This window comes from Notothenia rossii (genome assembly GCF_949606895.1).
Source record: "Notothenia rossii genome assembly, chromosome: 2".
Classification (NCBI taxonomy): domain Eukaryota; kingdom Metazoa; phylum Chordata; class Actinopteri; order Perciformes; family Nototheniidae; genus Notothenia; species Notothenia rossii.
Window position 1 is genome coordinate 89551464 of NC_136904.1, and position 20222 is coordinate 89571685.

Genomic DNA, 20222 nt, shown 5'->3' on the forward strand with positions numbered 1-20222 from the left:
CAAATATTAAGCAAAATATGTAACATTATATAATGACTGTCACCGAGTCATCACTTTGAGAAAAAGGCCTTCAAAGTTTCCTCTTCTCTGGAATCCATCAATCTGATTGGAGGGAAAATATTTTCGTTTGGATTTCTGGTCTGACACACACACACACACACACACACACACACACACACACACACACACACACACACACACACACACACACACACACACACACACACACACACACACACACACACACACACACACACACACACACACACACACACACACACACACACACACACACACACACACACACACACACACACACACACACACACACACACACACACACACACACACACACACACACACACACACACACACACACACACACACACACACACACACACACACACACACACACACACACACAGTAATTTTGCGTTTGTGTGTATTGGAAAACCCTCACGAGAAACACCGGCTGTTGTTATGCCTGCTGTGACGTCAAGTTACTCCGTTCTCCGCTTGTAATTATGCCGTCACAAGCTTCAAAGTTGTATTTATCCTCTAAATTTGCCGAAACAAGTTTAATATTCTGAAAGCCAAGACTTTGTTTATTTGAAATCAGATGAGAACAAACTGTAACTGACAATGTATTCTGATAAACATCCAACGTTGAAATGCAATATATTAAAAAAAGCAATAATTCAACACATTTTTGGTTGCGGTTGTATTAAGTTCAACGTTTTTAGCTCCTAACAACGTGTTTCCCTTTTAATTAATAGGTTGAGTGCGATTTATTGTTTGATTATAAAATGTGAAAAAAGTACACCCGAAAAACACTCAGCCTAAAGGGGACACTATTCTTCGTTCGTCCAACACTCCAAAACCCAAATGATATAAAACACAGAAAAGCCTTTTTTCTTAATAAGTGACACAATACACCGATGAAATCCTCGTATCCTGTAATTAGTGGAGTAACCTTCTCATATACGCATTACAATATACAACATTAGCAAAACACAACGTGCCCACGGCAGCATTTTGACCACGTTTAGGCGGCAGCGTTCCCCAGCATTAGACACCTGATGGTAACGCTCATGATTGGATGAATGATTTTACACTTGACCTTTTTGCTTGGACCAACATGGAAGCTCGTTTAGAAACCATTTCTCCAATATCACGAGAATAGTTCATCAAAATGTTTTTCTGAAGACATTACAGGTGAGAAATAATTCATTTACTAAAACTGTCTTTATTCAACATTGACAGCAGGTAGAGTTTCTAGAGGCGGCTTTATGATTTGCATAAAGTAGCCTAGACCTCAACTCTATGTAAATGACGAGCTCCAGCTGCACCGTTACCACAATGCATTTCCCGTCTGGTCACATAGACAACACCAATTAGTTTAAAGAGACGAAATACGGATCATGTGGACGCGCATGAACAATAACCCCTGAATTAACCCCTTTCTCACAACAACGAGGACTTAAATGTTGACCTAATAACAGGTATCCTTAGACTACAGGGCTGTTATATGACCATGTGCAGGGATAATGTTTTTTCATGGTCAGCACATGTAATGAGATCAGGAACGTCCTTGTACAAGTGAGCACAGCATGTTGGTTACACTTCTTTAAGGAGCTGCATTAGGATTACAGCTCGTGTTTAAGTCAAGAGTTAAGACTGAAGGTGGTACATTTACACGATGAACAGAGTCAATGGCTGCCGAAGCTTCCCCATGTACACGGAGAGGAAACTGTCTGCGTGCACAGAGCGGTGTGGGACGTCTGATCTGTGTGCTGTGGCTATAAATAGACTATTTGGAGTTGTGGAGGCTTTAGAGGCAGCAGCTTATGGGGCCTTAAAAACAACCACATTGTGACGTGAACTGTGTCTACTTAACTGTACGTGTCTTCAAAGTCACACAACAGCACAATGAAACTAATGGATCAAAGCAACGACTTCCATGTTACAGTATGTGGGGTAAAATAACGCATTTGAAAAGGGCATAATAAACTGTTCACTATAAATAATCTAGATATAGCATACACGTAAACTGAGATGGATTCCTTTAGGTTGGTCTTTTTAAGGTGGCTAAAACACATCTTGCTCCGTCCACGTCTGGCAAGATCCCGACATTCGCTTTTAACGGGCTATCCAACAATTGAAGGGCCTTAACTGCAGTTTTGGTTTGAAAAGGTTAAAGTTCCCTCCAGACACAACGCCTCCATTGGACTCCTTTTTAAACTTCAGGAACATAGTGACATCATTATGTAACACTCTCTATTGGCTTGCGCTCCAACACATTGTACGCGATAGGCTAAGGGGTGGGACTTCTCTAAACAGCTGACCAATCACAACAGAGCCGTCCAGCTAACCAATCAGAGCAGACTGGGCTCTGGTTTCAGACAGAGGGTGAAAAGAGGTGCTGCAGCACGGCCAAGATGAGAAAAATAAAAGGGCTTACAGTCACAAAATACAAATATGAACCAAATATGTCCTCTTAGGCATTGAATCCCATCCAAACCGGAATATATGATGCAATCCGCAAGAAACTGAGGACAAATGCTATATTTAAACAAAATGTGGAAGGCAAGACATTAGGAACAAGGATGTGAACTCCGCAGAAAGAGGAAACAGAACTTCATTAGAGTAGTGATGCATTCAGTCAGAAATATACAGTAGTTTAAATATCTTTCCCAGATTATACTTAAAACATGCAGTATAAGTTCAAAGACTTCATCTACATACAGGTAAAGTCCGTCACCTCACAAACACATTAAAAACGACCCTATAGTAGTCACAGCTGTTGCTTCTTACGCTACATTTCCTTTCACCATGCCTTCCCTTTTCTCCCGTCTTTTTGCTCTTCCTCTCATCTGGTCTTTACTTCAGTATAGCCCTGAGATCTCCATGGAAACAGGGTTTAGTTCAGTGAGCAGGGATGTAGAGAGAAGTGAAAAGAAAGAGGCAGAAATTGGATGATCGAGAACAAACCTTGACGAGAGCATAAAGTGGCTTTTATTTTAAGGTTTGGACATTAAAAGCAAACCTAACCAGCGGCTGGACGTCACTCACCCTGGAGCTATTTATAGAGAAAGCATATACTGGTAAACAGTTCAAACAAAATGTTGAAGAGCATATATAAGTGGTTCTCAATTAAGTTGGCTGTATTGGCTACCAATTTCCCCATAACTGAAAAAAGGAATACAATTCAACCGTATTCATTTAACCTTCATCTAGTTTAAACATGTAAACAAATCAGCTATACTATTATATGTTAAGATACATATACGAATATAATACTCTTTAGACGTTTGTGCTACTGGTGTTTTTTTTAGTTTGTTGCTGCAACATATAAAATGCCTGATGAAGAAGAAGGAGTAGAAGAAGAGGGAGAAGTTTGAAGAGAGGAAAAGGAGAAGAAGAAGAAATTGTGACGCGAGAGAAGTCCTTGACTTGATATAAACCCTGTAAGTCACATGTGCGCACGCGTCAAGGACCAAACTGTTCACTCGACCAAGAGGCAAGAACATGATCTCAGAAAGAAATTACACAAGAGTTAGGTAGTCTAATAAATCTGTAAGGAAACAGAAACTTATAGTACCTTTAAGGAAGTTCATCAACCATTTCGTATTGACTTCAATAACGCTATAGGGACTGGGGAAGTTTTAAAAAATATAATCAAAGCATCACCAGGGTGTATGCAGGAATCCTGAAGTCACATGTAATCCCTTTAAAGACCTTTTTTAAGACCCTTTCCATACATTTTAAGACCTCATCGCCACTTTGAGTTCTAACCGGTTACCTTGGCGACACACTTTACCTCACATTGGCTATATTGAGTATTGATTGTCCTTCCTCCTTATCTTCCAACCATTTGGACGCAGACTTGCATTTCCCCATAACGATGTTGCTTAACAACCAGCGTAAACGGAGCTTTGAGCGCTATCAAGCAGTGAGCGTGCGATGTCCTGTAGAATACAACCTCTTTGGGCAATTTCAATACTTATTGAAAATATATATATATAATATATATTATACAAAATGTAATAACTTGGAAAATGCAGTTTTTAATAGCCTTAATTTTCGCTAAATTGATTTATCAACTTTTAATACTTTTTAAGACCCCGCGATATTCTCGATTTGGTTGCGCTCCAAAAACATTAGGATTTACATTTCCCAAAATGCATTCCTCTTTTCGTTATAACCTTCCTATTTTCTCAGTCTTGAAAAAGCTTGAGAGCCACAGAGGAAATTGTAAAACACTTTTCTAAGGCACAGTCTTACTCCTTGCTGACCAGCATGTGTACAGTAGCAGCAGATAAAAGATACAAGTTTATCTTTTAACACGGCCTGGACATTCATTTGAGAAGCCCTCAGGAATAGCAGGGGCCAAAATGTGCTTTCCAAATTCACATCTGTAATTTGAAAGATGCGTCTGTTAATGAAGGCCACAATAAAGTGATTTAAAAATGTAACTTTAAGAGTCAAAAGGCGCGTTCACACCAAGTACTTTTCCCACAAAGGTTCCTGAGAACTACGATTTAGTTGCGTTCACACCAAAAAGTCCCAGGAACTAAATTAGTTCTAGAGAACCTTTTTTACCCCCCTTTCAGTCCCTGCTAGAGAGCAGGGACTTTCGTGGGAGAAAAAGGTTCATGTGTCTGATTGGCTGGGCGGAATGCAAACCACGCCCCGGCAAAATCCCAAAAACCTTTGTGAAGCCGCCATTTTATTATCCTCGCATTGCATTATTAGCATTAGCATTAGCCCAGCGCAGAAACGCAGAGAGACTAACTTATGACAACCCAAAATAAAACATTGGAGCGGTGGAGATGAGGAGGTGTCGGCGTTCTGGCCGTTTACTCGGAAGGCTTCAGGAGAAGCTGCTGTGAGTCCCAGCAGCTTCTACTGAAGCCAGTCCCCAACTCCGGGGACTTCCGGCGGCAGTATATGCCGTGAAGTTGTTTGCGGCCTGCCAGTAAACCCAAAGCAGAAGAAGAAGTGACGTCAGCGGCTTCATTTGCCTAATCCACCCCAAGGGACTTATTATGGTGTGAACGCGATCTGTACTTAGTTCATGAGAACTAAAGAGTTCTCAGGAACCTTTCTGGGAAAAGTACTTGGTGTGAACGCGCCTAAAGGCCCAGCTGTGATGGAGTGACACACTGGGAGAGTTGAAAACATAAGCAGATGGTTAACAGTGTGAAGTAAATTAGAAAAATAATACTGTTTTGTAGATTAGAGAATAAATTAAAAGGATGTCTGATTAAGAAATAAACATTATGTACCTACATGTAGGCAACAACAAGGTAATGCAGGCATTTTGAAAACCTGACTGGAAAATGGTTTCTCTCACCAGGACGAAAAACTACCATTGAGTACAAGTACATTTTAAGTCAATCATAGCTGCAGAGAGAAGTGAATAGAAGGTAATAATATGAATCACACTTGTGCTATATTCAGTTTGAACCAAAAACCAGCTGCTGCCACACATTCAGGAACCAGACACCCTGCAGAGGCTGATTACTTTGGTTATAACCTTGATTTAAAATCACATCACTCAAACTATAGTGCAGGGTTTCCCACGGTGGTATTATAGTGGTGGTGCACCGCCTGACCCTGTTAGAGTCTAAAAATATGATTTTTTGTGAATGTAGAACAGATTCTAAGGGTTGAATTAGTCACTCTCAGCTGGGAGTGTGTGAAGAGAAAGTCACCGTACGAGCAGCACTGCATGCAGGCAGAGGTCATATTGGTAATAATAAACCACTAGCTGTACAAGTAATAATAGTCCAGGCTTGAGTTGAAGTAAGATTAAAGTCAGATCGAGACCACGTCAGGTTTTTTTTAACGTTGTAGTCTGTCTTGATTGCACTAGAGTCTCTGATCGGATACAAAGAAGAGCCTAAAAAGAGCACATATTGACATCTCTAAATCTTTGCTTGGTCTTTACAATACTGTGGCTGAAATACATTTAATAGTATTTGTTTAATAACCAAACACACTGTTGCCTCGTTCATGATGCAAAGTTGAAATTGCACAGTCGTCACTCATCTGCTTTGACTCACCTTGCATGCAGAATTTGAGTTCTTTTGCGTCCGTGACGGTGCTGGCTGGCATCCGGTCGGGAACTTTCTTGCTCATGCGGCTGTAGTTCCTCCTCTTCTTCGACTCGCCCCACAGGTTGGAGCCGCCGTGCATGCTGGGAATGTTGAGCACAGCTATGCCCTCCAAGGAGGTGTTGCTGAGGTCCAAGATGATACCGTCGCACTGAGCAGAAAATAGAGTAAGACAGATAGATAAGGACAATGAAAAAACATATAGGACAGGAGCAGCTAAAAAGTAACACATAATACATAAAGTTATGCCCCCGTTTGTGCACTGAAGCTGTAGGATCACAAATGCAAGGTTATAGATTACATTAGATTCAGTTTGCAGACGCTTTTGTCCAAAACCACTTACAATACTCAAACCAAGTGGAAGCAAGAGTGAGATATTATCCACATTTGTGAGTGTATCCCTTTGAAACAAATAAGTGTTTGAGATGTTCTAAAAGAAACAAGAGATACTGTACGTAAATGCTAGCAATGGGTATTGAGTTGTACACTATAACAAGTTGGGTTGTAGCCCGCAGCTCAGAACAAAGGACCGAGATTTGTAAGAAAAAGATCATCTAAATGTCTAAAGGCAAAGGAGCCCAATGCACTGGCAGGGATGTAGTGGTTGACCATAGCTTTCGGGGGAAAGCAGGTTCTTGAACTGGATGCAAACAGCAACACAGCCAGTGTATTTCAGGGAGAATTTGAGTATTGTGAAAACATTTGGAAAGGTTGAATACAAGGCAAGCAGCAGCATTTTGTATCAGCCGCTGAGGTCTAGTGGCTGACACCTGGATCAGCACCTTGGACTCCTCCCCTGTTAGTCCTCTTGATGTAAAGGAGGAACTGAGCAGGACTGCTGCAATGTTTGTCGACAACATCATTTTGATTGACAGGGTCAAGGCCACCGTGGTGTTGTTAATGGTGATGGACTGAGGTGAATGAACCCTTTCTCCTGAAGGAACACAAGCCCAGACTAGTCAGGGTTGAGTTTGAGGTGGTGCCTTGACAATCAATCCAGAAAAGTGTGCCTCCACCTGAATGTTGATGGGGGAATTACACGAATAGCTGGGTGTCATCAGCATAGCATTTAAGCCATGCCAGTATATCAAGAAACACGAAGAGATATCAAGTATTCCTGTGCAGATATGGAAGGGTAGAGGGCCCATGATGGAGCCTTGTGGAACTCCTGTTATTAGAAATAAAACAGTTTTCATGAGCAAGTTGTCAGTGCAGAGCCTGATACGCTCAATCTTTTCAAGGTTGAGAAGAGGAACTGGTTGTTCACTGTGCAGCCTACAAGTCTAGTGTATACGTTTTAAAAACAGAAGACTCAGTTGGCTCTGACAGAACGAAGAGCTTCGGTCAGTTAAAAATTATTCTTCTCAGTTGAGTTTTTACGCAAAAAGTTGGTTAAAACTGTATTTTAGTGTCTTGGAAATACAAATAAAAGAGATACAGGTCTGTCATTTATGAAAGGACTAGGAACATATCCTGATAATTGCGATATGCTGCTTACAAAGTGCAGGAGGTGAGAAGTAACAGAGAAGAGGGAATAGGGTCAAAAGGGTTCCTTGTAGGGGTTACAAGGTCAAGGACCCCTACAGCTGGAGTGGGAGGGAGATAGATAGGAAGGTAAAGGAAGGTAGAGGGAGTAAAGCTAAAGAGGTTGAAAGAAGGGTGGATGGTAAGTGAGTGTGATCGATGAGGGTGAACAGCAGCAACATTCTCCAGGAGGAAAGATGGATGGTGATGAGTATAGTATTTTCCGGGATTTCAAACAGAAGTCTGGAACATGAAATGTAATAACTTGTGATACAAGGATATGGTAATAGCCAGTTTTATATGATCCACCATGTGTTGCTTCCATCTGTATAGAAATTATATTATTGGGGAAGTTATTTTGGTAAATTCATTCCTTCTGTTCCTTTCAATGCATTTCACTGTCAAATGCCATGAGCTTTGATGCGTATTCTTACATTTCTCTAGTTTCCAAACCTTAAAGTCACAAGAGTAACTATGAATAGATAAAACACGGGCTGACATTGTTTAATTAAAACTTTTGGTAAACCACATTGTTAAATGGGTCTGACAATTCTACTTTTAAGGTAAAGAGTGCAGGATTCACATGTTCTGTTGACGTAAGATGACACAGCAGCACCAGTTACACCCTGGGTTATTATCTAATGGTTTAACTGGGATTTGTTCACAGGCTCTTCTGGCGTCTACTGATCAACTTAGCTGTAGGTCTACTGTATGTAATCACATTACCCGTTTTGTCTCACTGCCGTCACTGAAACCAATGCTGCTTTACAGCTTAGCTCTTCCACTTCTCTTCTGCCAGAAGTGTCAAGCGCCCAGCTTTAGCTCTCTGGGGGTCTCTGATTGGCTGCTTTGTGTATAGCTCAACAAATCTAATCAGGTCAAACAAAGCTCATGCAGCTTATTTTGTTCACCTCTGTTGGCATTGACCTGTGATTCAATATAAGAAATAAGAAACTTAGTTATTAGCATAGACATTTACTGACCAGCGAAATGCAAAAATATTTTCTGCCACCAGGAAACCACAGAGCATGTACATGATTTCCCCTGAGCAGAGGTTGCGCTTGACTTTTGCGCAGCCCGTCAAAATCCAGTATTACCCGTCGGGCTTCACACAACTCTGACGGGGGGGGGAGAGAGAGAGAGCACGCTCGTGAACTGTCAACGGGGTTGGGGGGGGCGCACCCTCATGAGCTGTTAGCGCCGTGTTATATGGGGAAACTTTGGCGCTGTTCCGAGTTTGTTCTAATCTGTCAAAATGACGGACTACTTTCAGATTTTTCCTTCATTGTTAAAAAAAATCTGTCAGACGGAAAATATTCGGTTAACGCGACCTCTGCCCCTGAGTGACATAGCTATATTTAACATCTAAGGTAATGGACGCCATAGAGATTAGGGTTGCAGTGTAATATGTGCTGTATCATAGAGTTAGATACCCATGCTTGTACTCCCTTTTCACACCAGCAAGTTTTATTTTTTCCCTGACGCATTACTTGGACAGAGGCCAGATGTGCGGTTGTCTGAAGCCGAAAGCAACTACAAGGGCATTCAGAGCGCACAGACCTCCATCGAGGCCTTTTCAAGGCAAGTAAAAACAGTTTGTATTCAGATCTGCTCCAAATTTGTCTAAGGCTATACCCTTCTACCAAGTTAAATGAAAATCTGACTGGTGGTTTTTCTGTAATCCTTCTGAGAGACAAACCGAGCAACACAGCAAACCACAAACACAACGCCCTTGGTGGAGGTAATACATATAAATTGGCCGAATGTCGAATCATACTTTATGATATGTACACTCTTGGCCTAACTCTGAATGATATTGTGTTTCATAGCCTCGTCTAGACTCATCAGATAAGTCAAACGGAGAATTGCAGCAACACATTGCTGTGACTCAGCATGCATGGTTGATTCTTGCTGTGTCAAAGCACCATAATGTGTGTGTGCGTGTGTGTGTGTGCATGTGTGGAAAACTACATAACACATAGCAGCCTGATATTGAACAGCTCTATAAAGTGTTTGGAGAAGTGTTCACACTGCAGTTGTCCGTAGCCTACCTATCCTTAACCAGGGCTGCCAACATTTGAGTTCAGCTTGGAGTGAGATTTTTTTTTTGGTGATCCGAAAAAAGAAACGTTCATGTGTATAGTGTTACACATGTATTGAACATGTACAAACTAGGGTTTCTCATTAATGTACCGGGCACTACAGTGAAATACGCGCACATACAGTGTACCCGCGACTCTTACAATGAAGGCTCGATATAAGCTCACAGCATATAAAATGGCATATAGGTCTAAGCAGAGGTAAAGTGCTATTTTACAAGTGATAAATATTGAAGCTAAATGCATCAACCTGGTGCACTTTGAGAGCAAAATGAATTTAAGGATACATCTCTCAACATCCATATGAAACAGAACTGTAAACAGATTTTCTTTTTCTTGATGGATATTTTACAAATAACTCTTTTAAACTGTATTCTTGTTTTACTGTCATAGTATTTCATAACTGTTTTTCATTTATTCTCATAAATGGTGACCAAAACGTTTGAGACCCACTGAGATAACTAGACTAAAGTTAACTATCTAAACACTGAGAGAGTCCCTTACCTCACTGAGCTGTTATCTCTCTCAGTCTGACAGGACAGAGCTCTCCCTCTCATTGTTTTAGAAACAGCTTCTAGTATCCGTTAGTGCAGCTAGCTACCCAGATGCTAACAGCAACAATGCAAATAGTGAGTTTGGTGGCAATATACTGTATAATAGTAAAGTTATTTAAGATGATGCCATATTTATTGAAGATTTTACATTATAAATATTCCCCAAAAGTATTCAAAAGCATATTCTTCAAAACTCTCTGCTGTCGTATGACCACCAGGAGACTATTGATGTGTGTAGTGAGTTTGGTAGTAATAAGCTGTATAATAGTGATTGAATATTATTGTATTCTCTTTTTTTGGAGTTGCACTTTGCAGACGGTCCCTGAGCACTCGTTTCTTCTTCGGCTGCAGATAGAGACCAATGTAATGTGTCCAGCTCGGAGGGCGGCGTGTATTGGCTTTTTTTTGGATCAAAATGTGATTGTAGTTCGTTGTCAACCTCACCACGGTACTTAGGAGACGCAATTTGTGTCTGAATAACGTTTTGTTAATGAGTTATTGATCTGTGAAATCAGAATCTCCCAATATCGTTCAAACTTTACTGAAGCCAGAAGACCGTCTCATTTCGTAGACCGCTCGGTTTGCTGTTCCTTCACTTTATTTTTATATTTATATACATTTATTTTTGGACGAAAACTTAGCGTGAGAAAAGGCAAGTGTGGCGCGAGTGCATGAGATATGGGTTAATTGCATGACTCTCACGCTCAATGCGTGAGTATTGGCAGCCCTGGCCTTAACAAGTGATTCAATATTCCGACCAATTTATTTTAACAGCCCTCATAATAATTTAGATTCACAAGAAAATGTCCCCTAGTTTTGGCTGTAAAATAATTAATTAACTTGCATGAAAGAAAATATGACTGGTAGCTGGAAATGTTCTATCTATGTGGCTAAGTAGCATGCTAACATGCATGTGATTGCATGTTGGAAGGGCAAACTTAAGGGCATGTAAAGATCACCGGTCTCCTAGGACTTATCTCACAAACAGTAGCTTCACTTCACTGTTAAATGTGTTAGGTCTGTCCTCCCTCGTTGAGGTCATAGTAATACAAGCCCAACAATTAATGCAGCTGCTTCACAGTAAAAGCTGTGAAGACAACACCTTCACTTTAACCCTCCCTACTGTCACCTGGCGTTTATTTTCTACACCCGGTGGTTTAGCACCTCTCACTAGGTGCCCTCCAAAAAGTTTCCTGCCTGTGCACGTCACATGACCCCCTTTATGATCTGCTACCTGCCTACACAGTTGTCCCTCAGTTTCTTTTTAGAGAGGATGACCTTACATGGAAACAATAACTCTCTGAGCGGTACACATGTCATCATCGTCAGTGTATTCTCAGGAAGGAGCTGTTTCACCACCAGCAGTATAGAGCGTTTCAGAAAGTACGTATAGAAGCCTTTAAAGAGAAACCATAACTGATGGGTTCCAGGATAATGTGTTAGTCACAACATACAAGTTTTTCTGAGTCAGATAAAATACAATCCAAGTGTCTTTTTAGAAAACTGCCCTCAGTCAAGAGGACTAGGCTTATAAATCCTTGAGATTCAATCAGGCTGACAAATTCTGCGTCAAAACGGGAGCATGATTGAAAGCCTTTGTACTTGCGTGAAAAGAAAATTACTTGATTATTTGTTCTCTGCTGAGTCTGAGTGTTAGATAAATAGGCCATGGTAACTTTGCAGGAAGTAACATAAATCCAATTTTTAAGTTTTAAACGGGATCATCTCACATAATGCAATGAGAAATACTATGTTTTAATGTCAATTGCATACCACTAGAGCACCATGTATATGTGTATTAATCTACCATTGAAAAGTAATTTCAAAAACATTTCTGTTTGTGTTTTCCGACAATAAGATAAATAAAGAGGAATGCAAAGTTTAATGTTTAAGAAATAAAGGAAATTCATTAACTTGAGCTAATGAAATCCTAAATATTTCAACAAAAAATTTAAAACAATTAAAAAAATGTGCTTTTTTAAACATATGGAGACAGGCTGTTCGCTATTTTCCCAATTGTTTTTGAAACGGTGAGTCTTGCTGTGCTTCAAGCGACCATGGTGACAGATTATACTGCGCCGTGTGACAGAATGAGGCAATCAGTAACTTTATGGAGCATTAATCTGATGGTGTACTATAAATAGCCCACCTTATTAATATGAGAAAACTACTTTGTTGTGAATATCTGCAACACATTAAAGAACAACAGCATCTAAGAGTCTGTCAGTACAACGGTGGAAAAAAACAACGATCTTGACATGTAGTGAACACAACATGTTCCATATTTTACTTTTTCTTTTGCATCATATATATTCTCGGGTATTTAAATATATTTTCCATCTTTTTGGAAGTCTCAGTATGTAGGCTTGGCTTGAGAAACGGTTCCTGAATGTTCAAATACGAAATGTGAACTGTGTGAATATAATAGCTCCCACTGCTCCAAGTAGTAGATGGTTTTAAATAAAGAGAGTACATTTGATAGTGTGCCAGTGCTTTGTGATAATTCAAAGATCTCCAGCCTTGAACTCACCTCCACTTCTATGCATTCGTTGAGTTTCTTGCAGGTGGCAGATATGGTCTCAGTGGTGCCGAACTCAAAGTACCAGAGCTTGTTCTTCATTCTGAGGAGACACAGAAGACAGACATGTTTTTAGACAAACATATAAAAAAAGATTGGCTTTCACACGAGCACAGTGTTTCAAGCTTACAGCCTGACTTGCTTTCGGGTGCGCTGGACACATATTGAAGCTGTCCGATTGCCTTAAGTCACGTCACATTTTGGATTTGACAGCCCTTGCAGCCATGTGACCACGAAGGTCAAAGCTCCATCGATGCATCCTCAAGCATTAAAGTGTAGACACTGGCCACTAGAAACACAGCAAGTTAACCCCACCATCTGTCCGTCGGTTGTCCACGCTTTCATTGAAACAGTCGCCTCAGTAAACATATGTTGAGAGTTGAAATATCCACATTGCCTCTGGAGGGGACACAGGGTGAAACATTGCTGGTGGAGACTGTATGATAAGGGGAAATATTTGTGTGATTCACAGTACTCGAAAGCATGCCACAGGACTGACTCAACAGCGGTTCATTTGTGCCCTGCAGAGGGTTTGTCAGAGATGACCTCGCTGTTTACGTCCCGATGTCATTTGGTGCAGTTTTGGCACAGGACGGTGGCTGAATAACAAAGTCAAGGTGAAATCTCTGCTGGACAGGGGAGTTCTCAACAGTGATAAATGAAGGGAAAACAACTGGTGCAGTAACTGAACACAAGTGGAGGTAAAGGGAATCATGTCACAAAATGAATTACTATTATAAGTGCAGGACCATAAATTGCCATTAGCTTATTTCCATTTGTGCAGGTACACAATGAACGGACACTAAAAACATAGCATTGTCTCTATCACACCAACAATTACAATAACAGATCAATACACAGATCACCTTACAAATACCAGGAGATTGATCAGTAATACTTTACAATTACAATGCATTTACTCAGGTAGCCCACACTGTTGTATTGCCTATGTAAGATTTACATTCTGACCTTTCTGTCGGATCACAAACTCTGTGCAAATAGCAATCATTTGGATGCATCAATAAAGAAAACACATCCAAAATCTTTCCACTATACCTCACACCAACTTAATTTACAAAAGAGTCGGCCAGATTCGGACTGTTGGAAGTGTCTTTGGCCCTAGTCAGAGACTTTCTAAGTCCAAGCATGTTTATTTGGAAGGAGAGCCATTTGGTAAGAGAAAACACACTGATTGGCTGTCGGGGGAGGGGCAAATGTTTTCAAAGGTCATGACTTCAAAGCTTCCCCATTCGACCCTTTTTGATCTGGTGTTTTGAGAGATGTATCACAATCTTTGAACAGACTGGGGTTATCGACTCTCAAAGAGAAAGGAGTATCTAAAGCTTTAACCGTAAGTCTACAAAATGATTTGTAAAGGCTGTACTCACCCTTAACACCCAGAGAAACCCTGCAAACATCATAACTGATGTCTCTACAAAGACAAATACTTCATAGATCATTTGACAAGCTGCTGATACTGATAACACAGCTATTGCCACAACAGCTCAGTACCATGTGGGCAAACCATTAGCCGCTTTCACACCAAGTACTTTGCCTTACTTAGTTCCCAGCACTTAGTTCCCCAATGGAAGAGCCGATCGCGTTCACACCGGAATAAGTTCCTTGAGGGAATATTACGCAAATGAAGCCGCTGACGTCACTGACGTCACTTCTTCTTCTTCTGCTTTGGGTTTACTGGCAGGCCGCAAACAACTTCACGGCGTATACTGCCACCCGAAGTTCCCGGCCGGAAGTCCCCGGAGTTGGGGACTGGCTTCAGTAGAAGATGCTGGGATTCCCAGCAGCAACTTTTCAGAGTTTTACAGGGCGTGGCTTGCAATTCGCCCAGCCAATCAGAAATTTGAACTTTTTTCTCCCCAGGAAAGTACCACCTCTCTAGCAGGCACTAAAAAGGGGGGAAAAGTTCTCATGAACTAAGTTCTCTTTTTGGTGTGAATGCAAAATCCCAGGAACTATCCAAACTAAATAGGAAAAGTACGGGAAATAGTTCCGACAGTTCCTGGGATTTTGCGTTCACACCAAAAAGATCTGGAACTAGAACTTTTTTTTGCCAACCTTTTCACCCCTTTTTTTTTAGCCCACTCTCTTCAGTCTGCGTACAAATTACATGACTTTGCAAAGGCGTGCAATAGATGCGCAGAAGTCAGATTTTGCGTGCATATGATACTCCCACGTTACTTTTTTTTCTCTACAATTTTCTCCCACGTTACGTTTGTTATGAACGTATCTTAAATGAATTTATTTTCTACATATCTTTGCCATTTATTTAACCCTAACCCTAACCATAACCCAATAAGCTGCCGTGTCGTTTATTGCACCGCAAACATTAAAACTGTCATTGGAACGGCGATCCAGCCTGAAGCCACAGAGCTCTTGGTTTTAATGTTTGAGGTGCAATATCAGCGTATCATATGCACGCAAAATCGGACTGCTGCGTATCTATTGCTCGTTTCATTTGTACGCAGACTGTGAGAGTGTGTTGGCTAGAGAGGTGGTACTTTCCGGGGGACGAAAAGGTTCAATTTCTGATTGGCTGGGCGAATTGCAAACCATTGTATTTGCTGGCATTAGCATTACTAGCATTAGCATTAGCCCAGCGCACCAACGGAGAGAGACTAACTTATGGCAACAGAAAAAAAAACATGGGAGCGGTGGAGTGATGAGGATGTATCGGTGTTCAGGCGATTTTCCGGCCGGGGACTTCGGATGGCAGTATACGCCGTGAAGTTGTTTGCGGCCTGCCAGTAAACCCAAAGCAGAAGAAGAAGAAGTGACGTCAGCGGCTTCATTTGCGTAATCCTCCATCAGGGACTTATTCCGGTGTGAACGTGATTTACTAGATAGTTCCGGGAACTATTCCTGGGAAAAGTACTTGGTGTGAAAGCGCCTATTGGCACTGAGAGCAATAAGAGGACACTTAAACAGAATCAACCTAAAGAAATATTCACACCGTGCGAGAAATATTTTTATTTTCACTCACGAACACTCAAATAATCAGGAGGTAAAACTCAACATGAACTCAAAGCGTACTACATACTTCAAACAAAGCATTCAAATAATTCATGATGTTTATTGAAACCTAAATGTCTTAAGCCGCTGCACTCGCTCACATGTTTTTCTCCTCGCTAATTGTCTTTCCGTCCCTTGTTCTCTTTCTTTCACCTTAATGCCTCCCCAGAAACCTCTGCCGCTGTCAAATCAGGGGATTATGAGCATATTTGAGATCACAATTAGGAGCAGTTGCGATTCTCAATGAGGCGAGCTGCCTAAACTCATTAAGCTGCTTCCACTTGAGACGGTCTGTAAAAAAATGCAATTAACTCATGTTTTTTCCCCTCTCGTATGGACACAGAGTGCAACAGGGAGACAAACTACTTTTTATAAGCCTTTCCTCTTTTATTCCCATGTTTATGCACCACAAATGAGTAACAAAGAGGATGTTAAATCATCTTAAAAAATTGGGTATTTATCCAATTATGGCAGCATGTTTTTATCCCATTTTTACCCCGATTGTAACGCTGTTTCCCGAACAAAGCAAAGTACTTATTAATTATTTTCATCTTAAAATAATGCAGTTGCTATGAAAGATAATATCTCTTTCTCTTGGTGGATATACAACTGTATCTAAGAGAGAAAGAGATTGGCTTGCATTCAGTGAAAGGTGAAACCATGAAAACACTGATAAGCAAAGCTTGAGGATACAACGCTCTGTATCTGTGTACTGTAGCAGCTATCTCTCCCCATTGTGCACTCCCTGCAGATAAGCATCTCCCTTAATCCCCAATATGAGCAGTGACCTTATGACCCCCTCCAACTCTTTCCTGCCCCTCCTCTCTCTCACACATTTTGCATTAAGTTAAAGAGGGTGATTTTTGACGTTGCTTTTTAATTGGACACACACCCAGTGGAGAAAGAAACTTGGAGAGTTTAAAGTAAAAGTAATACTGAAAGTACTCTGGTACAAGTAAAAGTACTGCATTCAAAATCTTACTGTGTAAAAGTACAAAACTATTAGCCTCAGAATACATTTAAAGGGAACCTGTTAGAGCCATTTTTTGTGTTGATTATAAATGACAATTTTCTAATTAATTTAGGTCTATATATATTTTTTCGATGTATGAATATGTATTAAATTAAATATTCTGAGAATAGTTTGGATTTATTGTGATCAATCAGATGATCAGCTGTTATATAAGGAAGGGCAGGGTACAGTCTTTGACCTCATGTTACACTGATCATTTTGTTTAATCTTATGGAAGAAGTAAATAAATCAGCCAAAGGAAGGCAAAGAAATCAGCGCCTGCCGAGTTTTGTTTGGGCGGTTTTAACGTGTGAGTCAAGAAGCGGAGCCCTGTTAATGTGGCACACTTTTAAATATACTACAATGCTTTTTGGGGTTTTCCCTTTCTTGTACAGTAGTGTGAAGAAACCTCATAATGCATTTAGTATTTTAAATCACATTTCCTCGGGCAGTTTTGGATAGTTCAGGTGTTTGTGTTTTGTTCCCGAGCAACAACAGTGCATTTTGTAAATTTGCAGAAGTGCTCATACATGCGTCTCACTCTGTTTTTCTCCATAGCAACAAAAGTAGTCGTGTGATTCATTGTTAATATGGAGTATATGAAATATTGATTGATAGAACTCCATCTCTGCCGTTACTGTAGATGATGTGTAGTCACCTGAATTCCCAAAAGTCATGATTTATTTAACGGGTGATGTCTGGTAGGATGTGCCTACAACAGATATGCTGTTAGTGACTTGAGATAAGAAAAGTACTGTACATTAGAAAGTACTTCTAGAATGGTCGCTTCTTTTTGATATTGAGGAATTTACACAAACGTTTAGAGGAAGAAGCAAACTACCACAAGCACTTGCAATCATTGTTTAGCTTATGAAAATATTTGCAGCAGATGAACACAGAATAGCCAAATATATGTTTTAAAGACTAAAGCAAGAATGAACATATATGTATATACATATTTAATGTATCCAGTTTACCTATTACCATTATTTTTACCTTTGCGTTTGCTTGGCTACAGTATATTTCCAGGTAAAAAAAAGTCCCGTTGCATAAAGGAACTGATGCATTTGATTTTCTAGGAAACAGACAAAGAAAGAAAATCCTCAAACTTAATCGACTGTAAAAGCAAAAAGGAAAGAAACACTGGCAGCTGAGTTTTGGGACAAAGATTGTAAAATAATTACAAATGGGTGGGACTACCTTGTGATTGACAGGTAGCTACCACAGTGTTGTCCAGTCTAAATGTTTTCTGTGTTTTCTTCTTACAACTTCAACCTTTTCACAGTTTGCTGTCAGACAAAAATGTCTTTATCAGTATTCAGTTTGATAAGCTCCAGCCTTTTTTTTTTTTTTTCATTTCCGGTTGCAAAATACAAGATTGCAATGGCTAAAATGGAAAACTCATGGCTATGAAACAGTAGTCTGCAAATCCTTGAACATGTTGTTACCTCTCAACTTAAATCCCAACTCAGCTCCTAACACCTCAATCATTAACATCAATAACTGCACTTCCTCCACCACTCCTTGGTCCGAAGGCGTCCCACAAGGTTCAGTGTTTGGTCCCCTCCTCTTTCTTTATCCTCTATGCTCTCCCTTGGCAAAATCATCTGTAATCAAAATCCTCCAGTTTCACTGCTACGCTGATAACATGAAACTCAACATACAGTATCTACAAAAACCATCACCAACACAACCCATTCAAAACTCCCCAACTTTCTCACAGAAATCAAATCTTGAATGCAAACAAACAACCTTCAAGTGAGAAGCACCCACGTTGCACTTCTTGCAGTCAATGGTCAGAGTTCATGATTCCAATGTGTAAAAAGGATATTTTTTATTTTATCAGAATTGGAAACATTTTATTTTTGTCAAGGTTGTGTTTATTTGTTTGCCTCATGGCATGAGTCTTTGGTACTTGTGTATTTTCTTTGACAAAAGTGTTACATTTTGTGCTGTGACTGTTTGCTCACATGCTTAAATGTCCTTGTCAGTCCAACAGGAAGCAGAGTGAGTGATAGATCTTTCCATTGATACACATCACATTCTTCAAATATTCTGAGGGACGAGTCAGGTAGAAAAACAATTTTAAGTGTCAGATTATCCAAAAAACATATTTTTCCTCTCACCTGGAATGCTATTCAGCAATCAAAATTGTTTTCGCATGAGTTTCCAAGTGAAATGTGTCATCTCTCCAATATAATGGAATTAAATGGCACTGTGGTGCTCAAAACCAGAAATATATATATTTGTAGAACTAAACAGCAATGTCTTTTTCCAGAAATCATGACCTGGTTGTTGGGAGTAAAATCATTTGAAATATTTGTTTCTTTCTTCCAAATTACACTTTTTGATTGCTTGGTAAATTGTGCCTCAACGTTAACAATAACTTATACGTTTAGAAACGGGCGTGTAATGCATAGCTTGGTTCAGGGTGTATATTCAGATAAAAATAAAACATTTTGAATCGTCAAATTAAAATCTGTCTGTTTCAGCTGAACCTTGGCTAATTTATTTTTGGCTAAACATGAGCTTATTGTGAGCCACTTTGGATGGAAGCATCACCTACTGTAAATGAAAAAGACTGTCTGCTTATCTGTGCATTGGTCGATTTAAGGCCAAAACCAGGAGAGAAAGATTTGAAATTATTATATTTATTTTTTCTTTCATCGTTTATCGGCATTCCTCATGTTTAGCACATTTCTGTTCAATTGCTAAATCTTATTATACCTGCACTGCTCTGCCACGTCTGATAAATGCACATTTGATGCAACATTTATTTTGAATTTGTTCCTTTATTACAACATAATTCCTCTTATTGTGTTCATGTATCCACAATTACACACCAAAAGAAATTCCCTTTATGTAAAACCCTGGATTCCGATTATTTTAACAATTACAAATCCATGGCTTCTTCTCAAATACTCTCTTACTAGAGACAACACCCGGGCCGTTTCTCAATGTTGAGTATACCTGCTGCAGAGCCACTATTTCAAGTATACTACGTCATCGAGTGGTGCCGAAGGACTGTTTAAATGCATGTTAAATGCCCAGAATTCGGCGCCACTCGATCAAATCAGGTTTTATTTATATAGCACATTTAAAAAAAAAATTTGGTCGAGCCAAAGTGCTATACATGCAAATAAAAAACACATTACTACAATCGCAAACAGAAGAGAATAAATTACAACAGCAAATATAAAAATCACACACAGGGAAATGTCATGAGTCGTGCTCAGCTCTGACTAGAAGGCCAGGGAGAATAAGTGAGTCTTTAGTGTTGATTTAAAAACCCCTAGGGTCTGGGCC

At 40.0% G+C, this 20222-nt stretch overlaps 1 protein-coding gene across 1 annotated transcript in view; it reads right to left on the reverse strand.

Annotated features, from left to right (window-relative positions):
• The window catches only part of dgkg (diacylglycerol kinase, gamma), a 152555-nt gene that overhangs the window by 30146 nt on the left and 102187 nt on the right, over positions 1-20222 (reverse strand). Inside the window, exons 16-17 of the mRNA XM_079665825.1 lie at positions 12827-12917; positions 6069-6270 (exon numbers count right to left, since the gene is read on the reverse strand). Of these exons, the coding sequence (XP_079521951.1) occupies positions 6069-6270; positions 12827-12917 (293 nt within the window). The remainder of the gene's footprint in view (positions 1-6068; positions 6271-12826; positions 12918-20222) is intronic.